At 37.6% G+C, this 25,253-nt stretch overlaps 3 protein-coding genes across 8 annotated transcripts; 1 reads left to right on the top strand and 2 right to left on the bottom strand.

Annotated features, from left to right (window-relative positions):
* Positions 1-3,741: 3,741 nt before the first annotated feature.
* On the bottom strand, positions 3,742-8,524 carry LOC137138377 (low affinity immunoglobulin gamma Fc region receptor III-A-like). Of its 4 annotated transcripts, none has more exons than XM_067525507.1 (5): positions 8,114-8,524; positions 7,546-7,697; positions 5,624-5,875; positions 5,242-5,502; positions 3,742-5,139 (listed from the first exon to the last, which is right to left on the bottom strand). In XM_067525507.1, the coding sequence occupies exons 2-5, from the start codon at positions 7,622-7,624 to the stop codon at positions 4,706-4,708; spliced, it is 1,026 nt and encodes a 341-aa protein (XP_067381608.1). In that variant the 5' UTR covers positions 7,625-7,697; positions 8,114-8,524; the 3' UTR covers positions 3,742-4,705. The 4 variants fall into 4 exon arrangements, with proteins under 4 accessions (XP_067381608.1, XP_067381606.1, XP_067381605.1 ...); XM_067525508.1 differs by lacking the exon at positions 7,546-7,697 and having other exon boundaries at positions 3,746-4,390; positions 4,993-5,139; positions 8,114-8,517; XM_067525505.1 differs by having other exon boundaries at positions 7,546-8,524.
* Positions 8,525-9,302: 778 nt separating this feature from the next.
* Positions 9,303-14,654, top strand: LOC137138220 (myelin-oligodendrocyte glycoprotein-like). Of its 3 annotated transcripts, none has more exons than XM_067525253.1 (7): positions 9,303-9,505; positions 11,029-11,367; positions 11,472-11,516; positions 11,646-11,675; positions 12,691-12,747; positions 13,040-13,159; positions 13,521-14,654. In XM_067525253.1, the coding sequence occupies exons 1-7, from the start codon at positions 9,379-9,381 to the stop codon at positions 13,565-13,567; spliced, it is 765 nt and encodes a 254-aa protein (XP_067381354.1). In that variant the 5' UTR covers positions 9,303-9,378; the 3' UTR covers positions 13,568-14,654. The 3 variants fall into 3 exon arrangements, with proteins under 3 accessions (XP_067381354.1, XP_067381356.1, XP_067381353.1); XM_067525252.1 differs by having other exon boundaries at positions 9,306-9,505; positions 11,026-11,367; XM_067525255.1 differs by lacking the exons at positions 11,472-11,516; positions 11,646-11,675 and having other exon boundaries at positions 9,304-9,505; positions 11,026-11,367.
* Positions 14,655-20,444: 5,790 nt separating this feature from the next.
* Positions 20,445-24,435, bottom strand: LOC137137133 (sialoadhesin-like). Its single transcript, XM_067523065.1, has 5 exons — positions 24,295-24,435; positions 23,173-23,442; positions 22,722-22,982; positions 22,199-22,321; positions 20,445-21,225 (listed from the first exon to the last, which is right to left on the bottom strand). The coding sequence occupies exons 1-5, from the start codon at positions 24,380-24,382 to the stop codon at positions 21,176-21,178; spliced, it is 792 nt and encodes a 263-aa protein (XP_067379166.1). The 5' UTR covers positions 24,383-24,435; the 3' UTR covers positions 20,445-21,175.
* Between the last annotated feature and the right edge of the window lie 818 nt (positions 24,436-25,253).

Below are 25,253 nucleotides of genomic sequence, written 5' to 3'. Positions count from 1 at the left end.
GCTGCGTGTGCTTTACCTCAGTGGGGGCGGACACACTTCACTTCATTCATAGTTGTTGTTTTTTTCTTTGAGTTGGGTCCGTGGTGCGTTCGAAGTCCATAGGAAGTTTAAGTTCTTTTGGTCCTTTGCAAAAACTTAAGTTGCTACTTTAAACTATTATTTAGTTTATTCTTAAATTACAGTACATTAAACACAAAGACACAGTTTTGTCTTTTAACTACTAACATTTATGGCTGAAAAAGTTGTGTGTTTCCCTAGTGTTTTTATGGCAAATGTCCACATCAAAGTCCTTGCTCACGAAGTAGTTGTCTTGCAGTCAAAATCCTTTATCACACAAATCATATCACTTCCGTAAAGATTTGATTTATTATCATATGTATTAGTTTTCAACCTCTAATCTTCTGGTGTCACTGACCTGAACAGATGGATGACTTTTTTTTTATGACATATGACTTTAAGAATAGTATTATCTGCAGAATTTACATAAAGCACCGAAAGCATTAGTATGTAGTATACTCACTTTAATGTTGCAGATAGTGAAGGTGAAGCTAAGTTTATTTCCTTTATTACTTATCTTAACTGATAATAGCACAGCATCATTGTTTTACTGATTATATTCTCTATAATTATTCTGACTCTCTAAGAATATAACTAATACAACTTGCTCGCCAGCAATAACATAACTCTTTCCTGTGATGCGTTAGTACTTAAATATTTTATTAGTAGTTTCTTCTGAATCATAGCATTTATGTTGTTGTCTAGAACCTGGTGTGACTTTGTTAGTCATCTGTGACTCTAACTGTATTTATCAGTGTGAGTGAATTCACTGTATGGTTGTGCGAGTCCTGATCTCTTGTCTTTACTCACTGTGAGGCGTTTTTTTTCTATTCGGGAATTTAGCTGTTGCATGTATCAGTTATTTCTTGTATTTGATGCTGTCTGCTTCTCCTATGCTGCAGCCTTGTGTGCACTTTGTCAGCATCTATGTGACAGCGCTCATACGTTTCACGGCTGTTTGTTTTTGGATAATGACTAACTCTGTGTTATTTCCCATGCAGGTTACACAGTAATACTGAATTGGCTCTTTCAGCACTTTTTAGAGAGAGGGAAGAAAAAAAACATACCACACATTTTCTAATAGTGTTTTTTTTTTATCGTGGTTTTATCGTTTTTAATTGTGCTGCTGCTTCTTTATCCTTACGTCCTCATATCATGTGACTGTCGTTCGTCAGGTTTCAGTGAATACTGGTTCAACCGGTCAAGCTGATATAAAAAACTATTGTGTATTTGTTATTATTGTATCCTATGTGTTGAGGCCTTACAGTACATGGAATGTACATTATTTATAGTCGTGACTCTAAAATGCAACTTTTTGATTTTTTTAGGAGGTTTGTACAAAGATTTGTGATTGTATAAATTTATAAGTGCATCACATGTTGTGACAAGTCAAACTCTCCACCCCACTACTTTCTGACACTCATAAAAACTATGCACATTTTTATGGAATGTGAGTTTCTACAAAATCAAAAGGTCCAGCAGTGGTGCAGAAATGTTTATTCTGCTGCCATGTTTCAGACCATGTGAGCATGATGATGATGTTGATGACATACAGCATTTCATTGTTCACTGTATAAAATATAAATAGTTAAAAATACATACGGCAAACTCCCTGACACTGTCCACACCACAAATGCTTACTACAGTCAATGAAATGGGACAGAAAACATCGCCATGTTTGTAAAATCTCCTAATGAGGTTTGAAACATGAGAAACTCATTATCATCAACACGTTTGTAAACCCAGAAACTGAAGAAATATTTGAAGCATTTGAAATATTTGGATAAGCTGCCTCGTGTACAAATTGAAATGATATGTTCTTGAACTGAATTGTCACATATTTTAAATGTCTACGTGTCACTCCAACTGAAAGCGAGGGCTGGGTCACCATGATTTGCTATACAGAGAAGAATAGAGTTGTGGTTTTTTTCCCCTCATCTGTGGAATGAAAGAGGAAGTGGTTCGTGTCATCATCAATGTTCACATGACTTACAGCACAAGAGCAGCATTCTACATACTAGCTTACAAGTACATACTACTTTCACCTCAGTGTTTCACCGCAGGCTCTTCATTAGCACCTGCACAGGCCTTAATGGTGAAGTCTCACGTTTCCTTCTTCACATTGAAATAGAATCTGCCGGTCTGGAGGCCTAACTGCAACCCGACCTGGTCATGTGGATTTTGGGATATCTGCTTGTGGTCTCGATGCACTTCTGGTGGTGTGGAGATTCCTGATTCATTGTATCAGTCTGCGTCATGTGATCTTTGTCAGTCAACATGCAGACCTGGCTTTACAGATGCCATGATCAGCTCATAGCATAGAGCTGATATGTCACATGAATTTATCCACTTCTCACATGTTAAACAACATTAGTGCATGTAATGCAATGATACATTCAAAGATAATCACACATCTTTAGGAAACACTTCCTTAAATCTTTAACCTTGCCTGTACATTTTCTTTTAATACCAACCTCCATCTCCTCCAACATTCCACAGTGTTGCTTCTCTGCATTTGTATTTAGCTTTTGGTGATGTCATCCCTGGTATTTAAGACACACAGCCGAGTTCATTCTGGCTCTTCAGTTGGACAATGGGCCTGTCATGGTTCTCCTCTTTCCTCTTTATTGCGCCGACATGTTTTTTATTGTGAGGCCTAAAAGGCTTTCTCTGGTTGCCATCAATGTCAGTTTTTCTGGCCTTTTTGACAACACAAATCGTATATTGTATTAGTATTTATGTAGTGCTTTTCATACAAACTTGACCTCAGTGGGCTTTACAGTCTGCCCCAAAATGACACTCTCTGCCTTTAGACATTTCTAGCTAAGATGAAAAATGAAGGCACTCTGATCTTTGCCTTTAGCCAGGTACCTCTTCCAAATAACCACAGACACCTTTACACCTACCTCTACATAAGACTCTTTGGTTAGAATTTGGCTTTCTACCTGATGATGGATATTAATCCTTAATTCGGTCTAACCTGGCCTTTATTTGCATCTTTCTTGATGTTTTATTAGGTTTATTCTTGAAATTACTTACAGTCCAAATAGTGCTGTAGCCTATTACTGATGCAACATGTTTAGGAGTGTAGAACTTAAAGTGAAAAAGCATTGGATTATACAGTGATCAGGCGTAAACATTATGACCACCAGTGCAATCTAATCCAGCAGCTCTGCCATGAATTCTACTTTTACAATGCGATGATACAAGGTGATAATTCTAATGTGTTTATTATAGAGGTCAACATGGGAGGTGGAGCCGTACTGAAGTGTATTATAAGAAGAGGTGGTTCTAAGGTTTGCACACCTCGTTCATTTTAAGTAGCGTGACCAAAACATTCTTATAATGCCCTCCAGTATGACTCCACCAGCCACTATGACCTCTATAATAAACACATAGTAGAATTATCACCTTTTTGGGCCTGGAAAACAATTTACAGGTCAAGCAATGAGCCACGAAATCAAGCAATGCAAAGCACCCAGTGTGTTTGTTTCGTATTTCTGCCTATTGGAACAACAAAAGTTTTTGCTTTGTTGTTATTTTCCTCACCTTACATCATTCCCTTTTTACTTCTGCAACTACTTTCTGTTTGGTAATAGTGTGATCTGCATAGATGTTGACATGCCTGTTTTGCTTCCATTGGGTTAGATGTTTTACGCTATGCAGTCGATCAGCTGATGCACTCAACAACAGCACCATCATGTGGACAGGCTGTGCTGCAAGCTGTCCCACAGGAGCAGCAACCAGCAGCTTTTATTGTAACACTGCTCACAGGTATGCAGGATACACAGTTAAAGTTCACTTAGACACATTTCTAGGAAAAAGCACATGTTTCTCTAGCTGTGTCTTGTTAGGAGCACTGATTAAATGTACACTGTATGGATGCTTAAGCTTTCCATTTAGCCGCATCATTATTCCAACACTTAAGTTTCTTCAATACATTGGTCAAAAATATTAAGCAGTAAACTGTAAACAATAGAAATATTCTTAACTTCAAGCTAATTGATAGTTTCAACATTTCCATGCATTTAAACATCAAACTGTAGTAAACATGATACATGATACATGCAAGCTGGTGTGTACATGAACAGCATATGTTGTATAATTCATTAGCAACATAAAACAAACAGTGGCCCCTCTCTACAGTGGGGATGGGCTAAATAACCAGAAAAAAATCTGAAGCATGTGTCTTCACTGATCTCCTTATTCCCTGTAATATTTATCAGCATATAAAAACACAGTTTAATATAGTTGCACTTTATCTTGTTGTGTATCATTCTGAATGTGACTCCTTATTCTTTGAAATGACCAGAAGTTTTCTTTTTGGCTCGAGCTGCATGAAGACAAGAACATATACTTTTCAAAATTCAATTTATATTTATCATTTTATGTGAAACACCTTTGGTAATTGACTGGAAACAAATATGAAAATAAGAAAAGGGGGGAAAAAAAGCTAAAATAGAATTACTAAACAGTTTTTTAGCTCTCAACAATCACAACCAGTGGAGGGAGATTAAACTACTGGACAGTCCATCCACCAACATATGACATTTACTAACTGTTATCAATCTAATAAAATAATTCTCCAATCTGTGAAATGCACATTCAGGCCTTCTCCAGTTGGTTCAGCTGGGACTTTAGAGGAACTTTACCAAAAAATGCAAAAAAGAGGTTTAGCACAAACGCTTGCTGAAACTGTGTTTTGTGTGTTTTGTTTTGTTTTTTTAGTTATCTGTCTCTCTGTATCTTTATATTTATTAAACATATTTTTGTTACATTTTTTAATATTGTATTTATATCTATCAAAATAGACATAGGTATGTATCTGTAAAGCCGCCCGGTAGGATTTCTTCTGAAATTCTTCGTTTTTTTGAGCAGACAGGTTTGATGTCACAGTTCGATGATCACTGCATTTGATTTGAAAAGCGTTCTTACCTCGAGTCCAGCGCCGGTATGTGTATATACACAGCAACATTGTGAAAAAGTACAGGAGGAACAGCATGACAGTACACATCACCTTGGGCACGGTCATTAAAGGAGGAGGAGGAGTATTGGCAGGGACACTTGTTGGCTGAACTCTGACTGTGAAGACAACAGTAAAAACAACAGTAACAGGCTGTTTACATTCACAGCATTTAAGAACATTTAGTGCTTTGCAGAGATATAACAAGAGCATCATGTCACCTTTCACTTGCAGCCAGCTCTGCAGTGATTTTCCTTTTGAGGGGTGTGCACACTGATAGAAACCCTCATCAGACTTGGACACAGCAGGAAAGACTTTTTTCCCTCCGTCCTCACTACCGAGGAAAACATCGTCTTTGAAGAAGTGAGCTAAGAAATTTGATGTAGATTCAGAATGATCTTGTTCTTTGTAGGAACAGCGCAGAGTCACTGTATCTCCCTCAGTCACAGGAAGGCAAGGACTCTCCAGGATCATAGAACCGGCTGGAATATGAAAGATAACTGGTCCATGTGTGTATTTTTTTATTGATTTAAAGCAACAATACTTAAATGATGTCTCACTCCAGCAAAATCATCCAGCAGCTCCATGAACGTAGGGCTATACCTGTCACTGTGACGTTGACCGAGTTGCTTCGCTCGCCGCGCGGAGACTCACACCAGTACACCCCAGTGTCTGATGGGTAGGCGTTCTCAATGGTGCAGAAGGACCCATTTGGGATGGCCCAGCCTTTCTGACATGGCTGAGACGTCTTTGAGGAGGTGTTTCTCTGCACTGTCCAGCCGCTGCAGTTTCCTGCACAATTCATGGAGATTTCCTCATAGTGAAAGAACTGAGATACGTTGGGAGTGATGCTCACTGTGGGATTGTGGGGAGATGAAATGAAATGATTCGAAAAAGATATTACTTCACAACTCGTGTTCAGGGTGCAGACTCACAAATTAATTTAAGCTGGTAGATGATAACTCTCAAACACTAAGTGTTTTTTACAATAAAGGTTTTTTACAACTATCCTTTCACACAACACAGTGTGGGTGTGGCGTGTGATGCCCCCAAAACACATACAGGTTTTGTGTACAGCTATTTAAAAAATCTCCAGGCTGAAGAGCAAAAAGAATGAGGATAAAAGTTAAAGGCTTTTTAGCCTGTACTGTACATTAGTGACCCAGAGCTGATCTTTCAGACACGGTCTCATGCCAACAAAATAAATAATGGTTGTGGTTTCTTTTTTTTTTTGACTCTCACAGCAGCAGAATCAGCACATTTCTCTGAATTAAGAGTAGCACGCGGTATTTCATTTATGATTTCTATCTGGTTAAACCTAAATAGTCTATGGTAAACTCTAATACTGTTCAGTCTCAGTGCTGTGCACCACCAGCCAACTAATGTTAGGCAAACAAGTCAGTAAACCGGGGATTCAAGCACAAAAGACAACACGGGACAGGAAGTGCAGAAGGAGATTTATTAACAAAGAATATGAATTCAAACTTACAGCAGGCAGGCAAAGGAAATAAAACAAGCAGAACACGCTCACTGCCAAAAGCAGTGATTCTAAAGCTGGTGGTCGGGGAAAACGAGTGAGAACAGGGAAAACAGGTTACATTGGGAGACTCACTAGCAACAAACAACAAGGATGGAGATCCTTATAAAACAAGAATAAATGGATGATGTGAACGTAAAGCCACGAGGGACTGGAGACAAACTGGGGTGGAACAGAGAGGTGGGAAGCCTCAGCTGGCAGGAAGGAGAACTGCGAGGACACATACAGACACAAGATGAAAAAAACAAAAGACACAGGAACAAATTAAATCTAATTAAAGAAGCGAAAAACGTCACTTCTGATAAAAAAAGATGTTTCTACACAACACATTCAGAAAGTTAATAAACTGGAGGATAAGTCTTAATAACAAGTGGAGAATCATAAGAAAAGCATATGTTCCCACACAGGTGCACTGCATCATGATCTGTGACACGTATAATCAATAATGCTTTTAAACGTCCCTATATGAAATATTCCTCTGCTTCTAGCTGGAAAACTAAAAGAGAAACAGATGACATCCCTCAGAGGAGTTTTTCATCATTAGGAGTTCAGAGGATGTCATCTGGAGGAGCTCTGGAAAAGCAGGTTGACCATGATTACAAACTCTGAACTGAACATGTAATAATCTGAACTGAAGTCTCCTCCAAGTGATGTCATCTGGAGGCATTTTTCAGCTAGAAGAAGAGAGATATTTTAATATAAGGAAGTCAGAGGGACATCTAATGGCATTTATGTGCATGTACTACCCAAGCTAGACCCTCAGAAGCAAGTTCAATATCAGTGAAGTCGTCCTTTAACTGTGATGTTTGTTCATTAGTGTGAAATGTACAGATTGACAGAAGAACAATGCTAACTAATACATAAAGAGGATTATTCTAGTGGGACTGCAATACATAAATCCTTCATTGTGAAGATGAATGCACATGTGAGAGTTCAGTGTGTGGTGTACTTTAAGATCTGGAAAAAGTGACGTGTTGTGATGAGTCACCTTCAGCATATTCTTGACAAGTGGGCGGATGTTGTGCTGTATTCTGAGGAACGGGTGCAGGGCTGAGTGCCTCACCCATCCTGTTTGGATGTGGGGGGCATCTTGCTGCTTTGGTCCACTTGTCCCCCTCCAGTCACCAGAACTCAACCCAACTAAACCCCCATGAACATTTTTAAATGACGTGCTAGACAGTGCTCTCCACCACCATCCTCACATCAACCAAATGCAGTAATATCTTTTGGAAAAAGCTGCAAAAACTTTTTAGCATCACTCCTAAAGAGCATCATTACCACATGTTTTTTCCCTTCATTTTTGTTACCTGTCTGCACTCTAATAGGAACTGGATTGCATTTTCTACTGCTATGTAATATAATATGTTATTAATTTGTATGGGCAAGTTGCAAATGTTGATTAGAATCTATCTTTAATTGTTCTTGCAACACAATATCACTTATATAATAGCACACATAGAAACCAGTCAGTCACAACATTAACACCAATTTCAAGAAACGTGGCTTAGATGCAAAAGAAAGAGCAGAATACAAATATTTTTTTGCAAATTACTCACAGAGCATTAGGCAGGCAGATGTGATCGCCATCCTGTCAATGTTTCTGTAAGTGATGTTTCTGTAAGTGATGTTGTACCACATCCGAAAACAATAACACAGGAAGTTATATGTATTTTCTCAACGTTGTTGGTATAATTCTGTTCTAAGGTGAGTCTACATCTGTCCTGCTGCTTAAAAACATTTCTCATGTGCAGGACCTGCTTCACAAAGGTCACAGCAATTGTTACAGGCTGATGGTTGTTCTCCTTTTTCAATTTTTGTTTGTGGACAACCACCCATTGATCTGAGATGTGCTATTGTTCTTGTTTTGGATGCAGTTGTGGCTGATGTGATAACTTTTTCACAATAAAATGTTACGTTTAGCTAGAGGTTATATTGCATTTGATCAAAATATAATTGAACATTATATAAAAACTATTTTTGCTTGACATACTGCATTTAATTAATTTCTGATATTATTACTATTTGTTTAAAGCAATGTGCAGTGAATCAGTATGAATCACTCTTGTGTGTGTGACCCAGTAAAAAGCCTGAAGTGAACATTTGGGAACTCTGTTATGCAATTAGTGACCAACTGTTTTACCCTCCAGACACGTCAGCGTTTGAATGGTGATAAAACACATTGGGAGATATCAGAAAACATATTGCAAACAGGCCTCAAACAGTGAAAATCCGTTTAAATAATGAGAGAGAGCTGTAATTGGTCTGGCTCTTGGGCGCCATCTGCTGTGTGGAATGTGTATTCTGGTTTCACGTTCACACCTAGAGAGAGTCCATGTGCAGAAAAATAAACGTGCTGGAACTGGAACAAAAATTGGTTCCTGAGACTGATGCCATATAACAATTTTCCAGGGGGAAATGGCCTGTTCAATATGCTGAACTATGCTGAAAAAAACAAAAAGTCCTTGAGAGAATAAAGTGTGAAATTATTATGTTATAATTATTTATATTATGATTATATTATTATTTTCAGTCCCCACAACATACACACAGTGTCACTTTATTTATGTATTTTTAATATACTGTAAATCAATATATCTGTTTTGACCTAAAGTGAATAAATGAATGATCAGGTTTCTGTATCATATATCAGTACCGATAAATGATACAATACGAGCGTCAGCATTTCTTTGCTTGTACGTGTGTGTCGGGGGGAGGAGAGACCCATGGTTCCTGTTTTTTTTTTTTTTTTCTTTTTGGGTAGTTTTGGCCAAACAGAAAGAGAAAGTGCATTTCTTTACCCGCAGCTGCTGTCGCCTTCACAATGAATCAAAACACTAATCAAGCTTATTTTCTCACTGCCGCAGGACTCCGCGTTCTTATTTCTCCAGCAATAATTCATTTAATATTAATCCATCAGTTGTGCGCTCCCTCCGCGGCACAAGTTACTGGTAGGTTACTCGTCTCTTTCCTCTTTTTTTTTCTAGCAACTTTTAGTAAAACATGTCGATCTTTTAATTTCGAAAGTAAAAAAAAAATGTGTTATGTGTGCGTTCGGGCACCGTTTGTTCAGTTGACCAGGCTGATGAACAGATGAACCGCTCAGTTTTCGGGCTTTAGGAGAAAACAAAACTGAAAAAAACGTCTCGCTGCTTTTTAGGAAGTCGTTTATTGAAACGGAAGGGTCAAAAAAACTTCAGCATGTTGTTAACTAACAAGCAGCTCCGTCAATGTTACCAGTAAATGATGATATTATCAGCTGTTGTGCATCTCAGCGATTGTTTACTGTGCTGTTTTTGGCCCCCATAATTAAAATGAATGAGGGGCTCATAACATTAGAACCACCTCTTAATATAATGCTCTCCAGCATGACTCCATCACCCACCAGCAAAAGCTGAACTATTTAGTCCAGTTTACTACAAATCTTAAAGCTGAGCAAGTTCTGCCGGACTTTCTGTCTGACAGGACCCCCCTCATCCCTCAGACCAGGGGACAGAGGATCATAGTGAAGTAGTAGTAAAATAGAAGCTCCTCTTAGTAGAACGCGACAAAATTCAACAGCATCTAACGCTACAGCCTCCAAAAGTATCATACTCCAGACTGTCAGAGACTAGAAATCTGTGTGATTTCAAGTGTTTGTGTGTTTCTGTACAGTTCTGCTTTAAAACGATTTACATCCATCATATGATAACTTATTCTTGCTCAGTTGATCTAACAAGGTGCTACTATCATTTTCAGGTTAAGCAGGTGAACGTGTGAATATGAATTTCCTTTTATTTTCAACACTTCCTGGATAACTTTGGTTTTGAACCTCAGAACATAAGAAACTATAATATATAAAATGTGTCTACACACATAAGCCACCAAACTCATGCATTTCTACAGAAAACATAAACACCGACTAAACACAGCTGAAACAATCTGGCTTCTCTTCACATCAACGTAAACATAGCTTACGTTTTCATGATCAAACAGATAAAAGATATCATGGCTAACACCGTTTTGAGTAGTATTCCTTTATCCCATATGTTCCTCTTAGCCCCTCTTAATGGTCTTTGTGTGTTTCCGTTGCGCAAAATGAACATGCACCAAATATGTTTTTAAGCAAAACATTAGGGTTAACATGATAGTCCTGGGAAGTATCCAATTAATATTAAACGGATACTTGGCAAAATAAGATGTAATAGCAAACTGTGGCTAAAGGTACAATCGAAGCAAACGTTAAAGTCATTCAAATAAATCATGATGCACAATGTACTGTACATGCCCACAACCATTTGTCATTGAGTACAGTAGCCAGTTCTGAATTTACATTTATGACCTTGATGTTCCCAACTCCTTATCCTTGTATAACGGTGTTATATGGTTGTGCACAAACATGTTGTTTAAATGAGCTTTAAACAACATTGAAAAATAAATGGTTAAATTATTCTGCAACTGTAGATTTAAATGCTGTGTTTCTTTTCCCCAGAAGAGTATGAAGTGGTTGGATCACAAAAACCAGTCACAGCAGAAGTCGGTGATGATGTTGTTTTGCCGTGCAAAGTGGAGCCTCCATTAGATGTGACGACTCGGACGGTGGAGTGGAAGTGCAATAAAACTGTTGTGCACATGTATAAAAGTAGGAGTGACAACCCAGACGCTCAAGACAAGAAATTCCGGACCAGAACATCTCTCTTCCGTGATGAAATGACCAAAGGAAACATTTCACTAAAACTGGTCCAAGTAAATGAAACAGATGCAGGAATTTACACCTGTTATGTTCGCAAACTGCACGATAAGGTCAAGAGCAGCACAGTGACCCTGATTGTTGGTGAGTATGGTTAACACATACAAAACAACATTTAAATGACAAAACACAAATAAATATTAGCAATTAAGCAATTTACTCCATTTTAATTTGCACAAATGTAACAGCTCCAGTGCAGGAAGATAAAAACGATGAGCTGCATGGTAATCCCAGTAAGTAAATATATTTCATTCTTTAAATATCTGTTATCACCAGAATAACTTTTATCAACAGAATGGCATTTACTTTTCCTGCATAATCGTATCACATATATATAAATTTTATTTCATTTTACTCCACAGCAACAAAGCCCAAGCCAGAAAACAGTAACTGTAAGTGAGGAAAGCTCCTATTGTTTAACTATTTTAGCTTAAAAAGCATCATCTTCCTGTTCTGGGTCCGTTCAACTGGGACAGGTCTTACTCAGCATGGTTTGAAATAACAAATGTGTTCAAATAAGGAATCAACTGGAGGGATTCAGAGAGGTCAGAGCACTGCAACTTAACAAAGCACATGCAAATCAACAAAACAGAAGCAAGTTAAGACAACTCCACCAATATGACAAATCAAAAAACGAGACTTAAGGAAGAATCCTCTAATGGCTCTTCTTTCTCTTTTTATGACTCTATATACATAGTATATTGATTGTGAATCTATATACATAGTATATTACTGCACAAAGTATTAGGTACACAGGTTAAAAATGTTCAGTATTTTCCAAATATTCTTTTTTTTTCATGTCCCCTACACCAGTAATGACTCTTGTGTCACCTATTTTTCCTTTTGAATTTTAGTAGAAACCTACCAAAAACATAAACTAAACAGAACAGAAACTAAAATGAGGCTGAAATGAAAATCAAAATGAAAATTGTGGTCTTGCAGTAGAAGCAGTACAAGAGCAAGCTTCTGGGAGTATAACAACTTGAGCAGGCCCTAGCATGTGGTTCCGAATCATTGCACTCTGGGTATTATTTGGTTTTTACATCAATCAGCCAAAACAATTTTTATCACCTGTTTTCTTTTTTTTCTAGCTTCTAAAAAAATATTCTGAAATGCTGGTGTCATTATGGGCTATATGAGCAAAATTATCTGTTGTGAAAACAAACTACCCATTATAATACATCAGCCTTAATTAGTTCAGCATATGGTTATACAAACTATGTAGTATTTAAGTTTAATCCACCATGTGTTATTAATGTTGTGGCTGATCAGTGTAAGTTGCAGTGCGTTGAGCCCTCGGTACCATCACATTAAATTACATTTAAGCTTCGGTGGGCGGATAGAAATGGACAGATGATATCTTGGCATCGTACACTAAAGAACAAATATTGTCTTTTCTTCTTTTAGGGTACTATCTTCTAATTCTTATCATTCCAATTGTTGTAGCTGTATTTTGGACGACCAGTAAGTTACAACTTTCTCCTCTCTTTACTTTACGAGTTTAAAATAATTTGTTGGTGTATGAAAAACAACATTCAAGTTCCTGTTGATTGTGTGCGGCTGTAATGTTTTTTTCTTTTACAAACTTCCCTTCTGAATACATATTGTGTATCTAGAGGTACTGTAAGGTTTGAGCAAGCAATTACATATGAATCGTTTAATGTCCAGTAATGTTTAGGACTCAACATACGTTCAGCCTGTTCAGTATACAGTTTGAAGACTAAATCTATATTTTGTTTTATCCGTACATGTACAGTACGAAATAACAAGAGATACAAAAGTCCAAACGATCAAGGCACTGTGAAGACAGGACAGGTGGATGACACTGACCCCTCAGACAATGCTGGAAACAACATGGAAAACACCAACATCACAGGTAATTAGTGACCCAGATTGGGAGGCATCAAGAAAAGTACAAATGGCTGCTGCTTTTCTGTGTAGTTATTATAAAAAGGTGCAAAATTTTCACTATTGTGTTCACATTTTACCTGTGAATGACAATATTCTTGATGCAGGTTGTTCAAAAGTTCCCAGTGCTCAGATCAATCACAACACAGTGTAAAATATGTTTTACTGCCAAGGCAGTGGTTCACATTGCTGGTCTTCAAGGTCCCCTGCAATGCTTGCTTTCGTGGTCCTCCAGGACCAGGAATGAGAACCACTCTGCTAAGATAAAAGTGAAACGTGCACTGCCAAAAAAATTAACAATGGCTTTATGTTTTTTTTTGGTACGTCAGGACAAAACTGTAGAGGACGCAAAGCCCAAACGGGGACCGTCTGGTGAAATAACTGGAGGAAACAGCTCTGAGGGGAAAGAGAAACACTGACAACACTGATACTGAAGTACATCTGTTAGTTCCTGGACTCAAATAACAGACTTTTACAAACTCTATTTCAAGAAAAGGACACTGTTTAAAATTTCAATAAGAAAGAAATGCAATAATTTGAAAATAATTTTAATTCTAATAAGCTTATAGTTCAAAGGCAACATATCAACAGTAATTGTTTTTTTGAATAATATATGTTCATTTTGAATTTGAAGATGTTTAAAAAGAGTGGAAACATGTGCAACGAGACTGGAAAAGACAGTGGTAAAACAAAAAAACAAAAAAAGGGTTGAATATTGAAGAGAATTGGCAACAGGTCAGTGACATTATTGGTTATAGGATGAAATATGGTGTAAGTTGGTGCATTACACATTAAAAAATACTTTATTAATTTAAAAAATATATAATATTATATTATATAATTTATAATATAATTTACATTTTATTATAAATAATATAAACATGCAGAGAAATTGGGAGTTCCATCATCTGTGGTTTACATTACCAGCAAAACATTAAGACACTATGTGATACATTAGCATTAGTAAACACACCTCAAGTAAATTTATTTTTTATGTATTTTCTGTAATTTTGGTGCTTTCTGCTTATCCTGCGAGTTCAGGGTCACCACAGCGAATCATGGGTCTGCAATCCACATTTTGCACATATTATTTTGCACAGCATAGCTCAATAGTAGTAGGCCTGCCTGCAGACCAGATCCAGGTAATTGCACTGGGGTAAAATGGGATACATGGTATAATGGGTAAAACGTTTTCTGTCCAGCTGTTATTTCAACTTTTTTGAACAACTTTTCATGATTAAAGGTACCTTACATACAGTTTACACTAATGTGTTCCTGTCGGTTCTTCCATACCATCTGTTGTGTACAGCATGTAAACAGTATGAACACAAATGCTCTTGACTCTACATGCTTCCTATGTTACACTCCCCATGCAGACAGGCAGTACCTTTAAACAGTAGATCTGCTTATGTTTAATGGCGTTGATTCGTCACATTGAGCAAATAAACAATTTTAATGAGAAATAAGTTGGAGTCTGTATTTTTACTTTCTGTGGTGATTCTGAAAAGTGTCACTACAGTAGCTGAGTGCTTCTACCATAGGTCAGTGGAGAAGCTTCGTCTCACCTTTGCCCCATCTCCATCAAATTTGAAGGATTTAAGTTTGGCAATGCTTTTGACTTTGCCATATTTCAAACATGACACGCAACAAATGTCTAGTTCAGTTCGATTTGTTCCATCAAATTTGCTTGAGACTAAACCTAATTCGTAAACGTGCGTTCTTATAAGGGGTTCCGTTCAGGGGGGAGGAAGATGATTGAGACTTTAGTCATCATTAAAAGTTTGCATTTTGTGTTGTGGCACTTTCCTTTTAATATTATTTATGTTTTATCATAAAAATGATCTTGCTGCTAAACAATAACGAGTGCAGGTCACGTCAAAGCCTTTCCATGCTACTATATAATTAGAGGGACTTTTACTGAGTGTCTAAGAGGACAAGTGGTGAAGATAATGGCTGTTTGGATGGGACTTCAGGCGAGAGCTGTGTCCATAGCAAGCTGTCACATGTACAAAGATTTGGAGAGAGAATATGGTAAAGTAAACCTTTAATAATCAACTCAGAGAATCTGAACACCAACAGATAACTCACGTATAGAGCAGGAAAACAAAGGGACAGAGATACTACAAGAAACTAATGCTGAGCTTTGCAACAGGCCACGTTAGGCTCCATTGTTGCTCCTTCAAGCTGGGAGATGTTACAAACTTCAAACTTTTGATTTTGGGGAGAGTTTTAAATAAAGGTTAAATGTAAACTAACACGATGTGCAGGCCGTTTTCCTTTGTCCTACAGGTTTGAAACATCTGCAGTCTTCAATGAAGGAGCCAGGTTTTCATACCTTAGCAACAGTAACTGCACACATTGTGTGATTAGGGCCCCACTCCCATTTAGTGGTCCAGTTGTGTTGTTATTGTCCTTTGGTCAATAGATTTATGAGCTTGCAGTATTGTCAACTGTGTTGGGCTCATTACTCAAAAAAATGTCATATTACTCATTGTTACACTGTTTAAAATAAACCTTGTTCATTTACTTATTACTTCCTGTCAAAGTAACTTGTTGCATTAGTTGTTAAGTTACTTTTCTGAAGGGTTATGGTCTGAAAGCTGGAGAGTTAGTAATAGGAACGAGAAACATTTTATTTATCACATAATCAACCCCAAGCTTCGATAATTCTTTGTTGTAGCTGCTGTCATCAATTAAATTCCAGTTTTAGGTGTTTAGCCATTGAAGGGCTACAGCCGTCCTTCATGGCCACAGAGAAGATGGATCGATAAATCATGTTTGGAACAGAAAAATCTACAACAACATCACAAAGACTCAACGATATCTCCTCAATCAAATGTAAACTTAAAGTTCTTTAAGAACAATCAACATGAAATGAGTCCCTCTAAACGATCCCTGTCCTTCTCTGTCCGCTGCTAATGGGGACCCTCTGCAGACAGCTTCAGCTGCCACAGGGTCCTGCCTGATTGGGAGTGTGTTTCAGTGCACGTTGTGTAGCATATACAGTTTTGCTTAACTTACAGCTTTACCTTAATGTACGTTAACATGTTTGTAGCAGTTAGCAATTAGCCAACACACTTGTTGTGGTTAAGGCACATTGGTGGATGGGAGTCTACAGGCAAAGAAAAAACCTTTTCTCCACATGTATAATCATCAGTGTTTTGATGATTTTCTCTTATTGGTTGTTAGCTTGGGCAGCGTTTTTAATCACATTGCCAGGGTGAGCACTGATTTTGTCCACACAAGTTGAGGAGTAAGTGTGAACTGTACCCGTGCTTCTACAGAGACAAGAGGCTGCACCAGATTTTTTCAGGTGTTTTAATTTCATTGGTTTTACGATGTACTGATATATTAGGAACTCAGGAGACAAATAATTTTTTATATGAATGCAACAGCATTGAAGCACTTTATATAGGAGGGTAACTCTACGGCTTCTATAGTCACTTTGTTTTAATTAGAAAAATTAGGTCCTGGTTGAGCACATATACAGTACATACATGCCTTTGGACTATGGGAAGTAACTGGAGAACCCTGTACCCAGTCAAGCTCGAGGAGAACATGCAAACTCCAGACACAAGAAGCCCCCGGGAGCCAAGAATTTAACTGGTGACCTTCATCTGTGTGTGTGTCCACGCTAATCCTTCCACTACCATGCTGCGCTCATAGGAACCAGAATGAGTGTTTATACAGTTACAAGAGATAATGGCCCCTCCTGAAAATTCCCCTGGGGACAACGCCTTCAGAACACCATCGTAGATTCAGTGAGTTGACAAGTGTGAACAATGTCTGAAATCTGTCACGGAATCAAGTCATATAAAAAAAAGAAAGTGCATAGTCGAGATGAACAGATGGTAAAGGTTTCAACAAAGTAAGTCATCTAAACATCCATAGCCTTGTACATAGCAGAGAAAAACTGTACAGGTGATGCAAATGTGGAAAAGCTTTTATCACAGCAGGTAGGTTCTAAGAACAATCAAACGTGTGCATACAGGAGTGAAACCATATAGCTGCGACCAATGTGGAAAAATGTTTAAGAGCCCGAGAGACACAAAAGAAGGCTACGTAAACCGTTTTTACATGCCCCAAACAAAACAAATAACAGCTAAATAAACTACTGCATATCAAATTTCATTCAGCGAAATACATCTCAAATGAAAGCAGATTTGGAAGATATATGTCAAAGCATTCTACACTAAAGCATCAGAGAGATAGAAGCCAAAGAACAAAAGCAATTGTGTTGCAAAAAGACAGTTGTAGACAGTAAATCCACATTACATCCTGTTACACCCATGTCTTTGTGTTACACTCAAACCATTTGGGCAGCAGAGCGCATAAATACTTCATCTCATCTTTTTCATTTTTCACTTCACTGTTGTGAATTTGTAGAGAAAAAATGCCAAAGAAGAGACTTCATAAATCTGAGGAAGTTATGAGACGGTTTGTGTCGTGTATTCATCTTTAGAAGACAGACATCGTGCATCCCAACTACTGCAATGACTGGTTACTGTCTTCCTTCATCGGAAATGTACAGAACTATAAATGTTGTATTTGTAGATTTATTGGGGTCAAATTCAATTCAATTTATGTAGAGCTAGAAGCTTCCTCAGGGTAAAATTGTTATGTTTGTGTGTTGACTTCCCCAGCACAGTGTGTGTTTTTTGCTTGTGTTTACGTGTAATTGCAATTTCAGAACCAGACCATTGAATGAGTCTATTGATTTTTCTACCACATTTGGGTTTACAGTGAGGGTGAGGATTACATGACCCCCCTCGTTACTGACCCAGGACCTTCATTGTCAACGTCTGAGGAGGAGGACAGGTGGCGTGCCAGAGAGGAGGAGGACATCGAACCTGAAACCTCCCAGATTTATGCCGGCCAGGATCCCTGGCCCCACATTTGACACCACCAACGCATGCTCCCCCATCAGCTTCTTCCAGCTTTTCTTTTCTGCTTCTGTTGTCAGAAAAATTACTGAAAACACAAATGTCAACGCTGCCAAAAGAAAACAAGCTGAGATGGTGTTCAAATGGGAAGCACTCGCGGTGAAGGACTTTTACACGTTTTTACCCATTATCGCTGTAGTCAGTTTCCTCTTAAACAAGGAGCTGTTCAACTTCAGGTAGGACCCCACCACCACAACCCCCCAGCCACATTCTTTGACAGTGAGGAAACAAGGGCCAGGAAGCATTGCAAGAGGTGTAAGAATGCTGGAAAACCCAGGGGGAAAACAGCAGTGTATTGCAGGAGGTGTGAGGTTCTCTGCCTGTCCTCAAAAAAAAAAAAAAAAAAAAAAAAACTGCTTCCAGCTGTGGCATGATATATAGGTGTGCGCTTGAATTTTCAAAATATTGCCAAAAACTGTTGAGATGAATTGAACACCATTAGTGATATAAAAATGAAATTCATAGTTTGGTACTTAAATTTTAAATGGCCAAACCTCGTAATTTTGTTCTGCTTCACTTTTTTTAAGAATCAACTTTACAGAGATAATTTGTTGCTGTTTGCCCTTTTCTATCACGCTTATGGTAAAGGGTGGACCCAAGTGAGGAGACTTTGAGAGGGATTGACTAAACAGAAACTATTTATTGGTTTTAAAAAAACAAAACAACAACAAACAAACAAACAAAAAAAAACAAAAAAAAAAAAAAAAAAAAAACACTTGACAAACAGAAATCACTCCCTAACAGGAGGGTACAAAGAAACAGGCTCAAGGCAGATAAGACTAACACAAATTCTCAAATGGACAAAACTTTATAGAAAACAAGATGAAAATAGAAGTAAGATCGACAACAGGAGGGAGACATATGTTACCAAAATTAACAACAAAAGGCTCAGGAATAAAAAAGACTAGGATACAAAAAAATAAATCTAAATGAACACACAGCAAGAGACTAGGAAACTAATACAACAGAAATACACTAAAAAAGTAGGTCACGGATAAAAACAAACTACCAAACAGACGAACACATGGAAAAGGCTAAAGAAACTAATAAACACAAATTTACCAAACCTCAGACGAAAAGTTGGTGGTAAACAGAGTCCAAAATACAGGAGTAAGGATTGCTGCAATCAGGTCAACCAAGAGTTCAGAGCCTTGGCTGGGAGTAAGACAATGAGGATCTGGCAGCGAACTGTGCGGAATGCTGCACTTAAATAGTGAAGGGAACAGGTGCAAACAATGAGGGATAACGAAAGGTAAAGTTAAAGAACAGAACTAGGAACAGGAAGTGGGGAAAAGGGGCTACAAAATAAAAGTCCAAAGGGAGGAAGTGTAACGGGAATGTCAGGTCATGACATTTTCTTTTACTATTTACCAGTAGTGCATCTGGAAAAGGTTTTCATCAAGGATGGTGGTTCCAAACGTCTCCCGTTTACGGATGATGGAAATGGGTTTAATACTGTGTTCACTGTGTCATTGGGACCTTCAGTGCTGCAGAAATGTTTCTGTACTCTTCCCCATATCTTTCCCTCCTATACTTTTATATTGTAATCCCTCAGTCCCATTTCCTGTTCTTTAGTCATTTCACTGCCACTTCACTACAAAATTAGTCGAGCTCACTTTACGTGTGCCTCCTTCCCTCCCTATATAAGCTGCCATGTGTTTGTCAGATTGTGTGCCTATCCACAAAGAATCTGCTTTACCCCCTGGACAATCTGGATTCTGAGCTTTGCCTCTTTCCCATGTTAACTTTCTAACTATTTGACTAAATATTTCTGGACATTTTGACCCTGTGTTGTTCTGTTATATTGGAATTGGACTGAAATTGTTATATTGGAGTTTTGTTTTATTAATTAACCAGTGTGAGTGTATTGTACTAATATTTAAGAGGATTAGTATGTTCAAAAAGCTGAACAAACTTCAGACCACTTTAAAACTTAAAAAGTTCTATAGTTATAGCCTTCCCAGGCTCTACTCGTTGATTCCTGGAAACCTGTAAACCTGAAATTTTTATTCCATTACGTAGACATCCACAAGATTCTTACCTTTGGTCTCTTCTGTAAATCTGAACGGTGCCACCAAGTGAGCTGAAGGAACGAACCCCTGCGAGTCCCCTCACTACTTATATTTACTTGCTAACTTTCTCCTGTCATCAGAGGTACTGTGAAGTCTGAGATAACGCTGATATGTGACCAGTCAAAGGAAGCTACAGCAGGTGTAAGGTGGCCACATTTGCTGAATTTAGTAAAAGGCTTTAGTCTGACTGTAAATAAAAAATAACTTGCTATAAGATCTACTATTGGAAAACACAAAAAACACTAGAAAATCCTTTATTGTTAGTTTAAAGGTTAAATACAGGAAACACATAAGCAAGTACAAAGGTTTCTATGCATCATTATTGTAAATTCAGGCAGGTATTGTATCATTCTTTCATTTAGTTTTTGATGCGTCTTTAAAGCTGTTTAGACAAATGAAGTCAAACACTGGTATATACACACTAAATTATGCAATGATACAATGTCTACAGGATCAAGCTTACTGACACTGTTTAAATATTAAATGCATTAGTTGCATGAATTAAGTCTTTCAATAACAGTTTTTATTGCTTAGCATTTAGAGTAATTATTAAATGGACACCTAATTTTAATACTGTCATCACAGCTACAAATTTATATATGTAATACATCATTTTAAATTCTGGATAAATAAAAGATCTTGCCTTATTCCCATAGTGGTCAGCATAGCACTTTGCTAAGCAAAAACAAGAAAAAACAGTGAAGATGTCCACTAAACAAAAGCATTTGAAATGATAGAAGTTGACAGTTCAATGTATATGATTTACTGTAAGGAGACATCACACAGCCCTTAAAAATCAAAATTAAAAAAAATTAAAAAAAGAAACAAAAGCTAAACACACAGATCTAGTGGACATCTGGATGTTTTTAAGGTGTCCAGCGTCCAAAGATCTTGAACCAATGGGAGAAAGTAGAGCAATGAGTAATAACATGCTGCTGTTCACTGCTTCTTTCCAACAGAAACCAGGACTCATCCATTCACTTTGAGATGATCAGAAGTTTTTCTGGCAGCAGCTCGAGCTGCGGGAACAGCAAAGATAAGTTTTTAAAAAAAATCATTTTACATGGTTAATTTAAAGCTACTGTATAACTTATCCATCATGTGATTTCAAATTCCTCTCTGCATACAAAATAGAAAAACAAAATAGAAACTTGTTAAAAAGCAGAAGAAATGTGGTATGAAGGAGGAAACTAATAGGTGCCTTAATGCAGCTTGTGGACTTGTGTTTGTCGCTGGTATTATAACCATTATTATTATTTGATTGCCTTGAAATTGAATTTACCGATTGTGTTCTCTTTCCTGTTGTGTATTATGTACAATCTGTAAATTTGCACTTCAGTTTTAAAGAAATAGGTTTAGAATAGGTTCAGAAGAACAATTTGATTTATTGATTTCTGGTGCCATATGAACATTTAAACAGTTTGATTCCAAAAACAGAAGAGGTGTCACTCTGTTTTGAGAGTATTTGCACTACATATAAGGTCAACAGAAATTGTTTTTTCCTCCATCTGTTTGCATCACATTAAACACAATTTATCAGAAGAAATTAAAAACAAATACACCCAACTTAAATGAACATGATGAATACTTGATGAATATGGAAAATGAATTAATTATTTCAAGTAATTTAAAACAAACAATTAGCACTGAGCATATCATGTTGGATGCTGATGAGTTGTGTTCTACTAACAGAATTTTCTGGTATTTATTTTACTACATCTGCATCGATTTAGATTTTTTTTAGATTTTTTTTTTATATAAACAGTTCAACATCAGATTCTTAATGATCATACAACAGCTGAATCAACTCCTCTAAAACCGTCTGAAATTAAATGAGGATAAACTGAGGATTTATTGTACAAGTGTTGGTTCAAACTGACTTACTTTTAGGTCTAAGTGTCCCTAATAAATACCAAAAGAAAATCAAAGAAATGAATATGTATTGTGTTATTGTGATATATATTATTTTTGAGTTTTGTGGTTTCCTCTTACCTCGGGTCCACTTTCGGAAGACGCGTATACACAGTATCATTACCAATATGTAGAGGGTGAACAGCAGGACAGTACACACCAACTTATGCAGATTAAAGAAAGGAGGAGTGGGTTTAGATGTGACTGTAAGGAAGAAACAAAATGTGGCATTACTAAACCTAGTATTGTTAATGTGGTAGTAGACACGATCCACCAGACAGGGGTCAGTGCCGCCCAAAAGAGGCATCACAGCAACTGGGGCTGTGTAGCTGTGTAAAAGTTTTTTTACTGCCATAACTCTTTTTGATTGTGCCTCATGTTTTGTTCCTGGGGTTTGAAGTAGAATGTTTGCGTGTTGATTTATGGGAATGTGACCCTGCGTGTTAGTTTTGGACCTCAGTGTTCACACTGGAGTCAGATACATGCCACTTACATCAACATGAAGTGATCAGATTGGACCCAGAAATTTAGCAATTGTGCATTAAAACTTTAATGTGAATGTAGCTTAAGATACGCAGGTATGTAAAGACAACATCATCATCACCTGTCACAGACAGCCAGCTTTCTGCTGACTCTCCATCTGTGGGGTGTTTACACTTGTAGTAACCTTCATCAGACTGTTTCACTGATGGGAGGATCATCTTTCCTTCAGCCTCAGTTCCGATGAAAACACCATCTTTGAAAAAGGTGGCACTGAAATCTGAAGTAGGCTGTGGATCAAATCTTTTCTTGTGTGAACAGCGAAGAGTCACTTCATCTCCCTCTGTCACAGGAAGTGCAGGACTCTCCAGGATCACAGCACCAGCTGAAATTCAGGAAAAGTCGAGCTGGAGTTAATGTGTATGAAGCTGGTAGGGTAACTGAATCCTGATTATTACATGCCCAGGTCAGTTCAGCACAGAATATATTCTTTTTTATAAGACAATTTAAATAATGTCTGTATCTGTCAAACATGTATAGTATAAAAACCACAACAACAAAAAAGACCAACACACCAGCCACTGTGATGTTCAGAGTGTTGCTGCACTCATTCCCGTCCTCTGACTCACACCAGTACAAACCACTGTCTATTGTGTAGATGTCTTTCAGGATGCAAGAGGACTCCTGAGGGTCCCCAAAGCCTCCCCTGCAGGGCTGAGAAGTCTTAGTGGAGGTATTTCTTCTGACTGTCCACCTGTTGAAGTCCGCTGACCCTGCACAGCTCAGAGAAATATTTTCATATCGAAAGAACTGAGACCTGTCAGGCTGGATGATCAGTGTCACGGCTGGTGGTTCAAAAAGGAAATGAAATATGTTTTTGTAAAAACAGCTTGACACCTTATTTTTTTTACTCTTTGATGAAATGTAAACACCTAAGTGCTGATGCAAAAGAACAAAAAGTTTCCCACAAGATAAATGTCCGAGGCCATTTTGTAAAATGCACAAGTATTTTAGATTCTGTAAAACATGCAGTGCCAGAAAACACTGACAGTCACTGGAGCAGTCATCTTGAGGCCAATAACAAGGCTAACAGAGGCTATAAGCTGCATCATTTTAAAGGACGTGCATCCGTAGTGTTGATGAAAATGCTGGATTTAGACAAAAGATACAGACCCTGAAACTGAGGTAAACGGCACCATGTTGCTGGTATTTTAGATAAGTAGCAGATTAAGTTAAGTGATAAGGTTAAGTAGGAGGAGGAAGAGTCTGGGTAAGGGTCAGAGCAAGTAGCACATTTTGTGTAAATAATTTCTATATGTGATGGCTGTGAGGTCATGAATATAAAATGGTGGCAGCTTCAGGACAATGGTGGTTGAGCTAATGACCTTAGAAACAAGGTGTTTGTTCAGTTTAAATTCCCATTTTGACAGAGTCATCATCAACTGGTGGGAAATGGAAAGTGACGGACATGAACAATTCCTCTCTGTTCCACACTTTTCCACATGACAACTGATTGTGCCTGTCTCTAAATATTGATGTTCACGTTGCTGGCAGACTGTTTAAACGAGATCTTATTCTTCTTAACACATGTAAATGAAATTAATGTAAATTCTTACAAGTCAGATCATATAATAACAACTGAGTGACCTCAATTAGAAATATGAAGAGACACTATTTAAAAAAAGAGAGTTTCTTACTCAGTATGAGGCAGAGAGAGGTGATCTCCATGATGTGTCGATGCTGTCTGGCTTCTTGCTGCTCGATACCAACAGTATCTGCCCACATCCTGAGCTTCTAGGAAATGTTCAACAATTCAAACAAAGCAGATCAATTAAAAACAAAACACTAATGTCATAAGCTGAAATGCTTATTCACGTGTTTTGATGGAAATATGAGTCAAAAGGTTCAAAGTTTATCGCACAGTGAAACCAACCATTTAGGTTTTTTCGGTTTCCTTTACGAAAGTTTCCACTTTGCAAATATTTATTATTATTTCAATGCATCCACATAAAGTCCTGATTTTCAATTGCTCTACATGGTGAGACATGCAAATAATTATAATTAAATGTGTAATAAATTGTAGAAACTGTAGCTTTTCTCATTTTGTCATTAAATCAGCTTCAAATGCTTTTTTACTGTGCAGCACTTTCCCTGAATCTGATGTTCTTCCGTTCAGTTCAAAACAACACACACGATGGATGACATCAACAGGCTTGAGTGTTGTTGTGCTGGAGTGCAGCACAATGACTCACTGCCAATCTAAATATGTGCATGCAGCTTCCAGCTGCACAATTTTCAGCAGCCACAGAACCTTTTCCATTAGATGCAGCAGATGCCACAAAGGTGACATAACTGTGAAAGCTGGGAAAATGACTCTGCATCGCCAAATAATTAGTGATGTTTATTATTAGTCTTTACATTAGTGTATTATTGATCAGTCTGTTGCAATATTACATCATCTAAACTGTTAATATTATTATTACATTTCAGTAAATGTCCAGTAAACCAGTGGGTGTTTTTTTTCTCACATTCCTAGACAGATTTTACAGGGAACAACATTTAACACAAAAATGTAATGATGGCAGAAAATAACTTTCTTTGCCGCAGCTTCCATTACATTGGTGCGGCAACATGAAGAATATGTTTTGTTTTGTTT

Source organism: Channa argus, chromosome 12 (genome assembly GCF_033026475.1).
Source record: "Channa argus isolate prfri chromosome 12, Channa argus male v1.0, whole genome shotgun sequence".
Lineage (NCBI taxonomy): Eukaryota > Metazoa > Chordata > Actinopteri > Anabantiformes > Channidae > Channa > Channa argus.
Note: the sequence above shows the minus strand (reverse complement) of the source record. Positions and strands in the feature narration are given on the sequence as shown.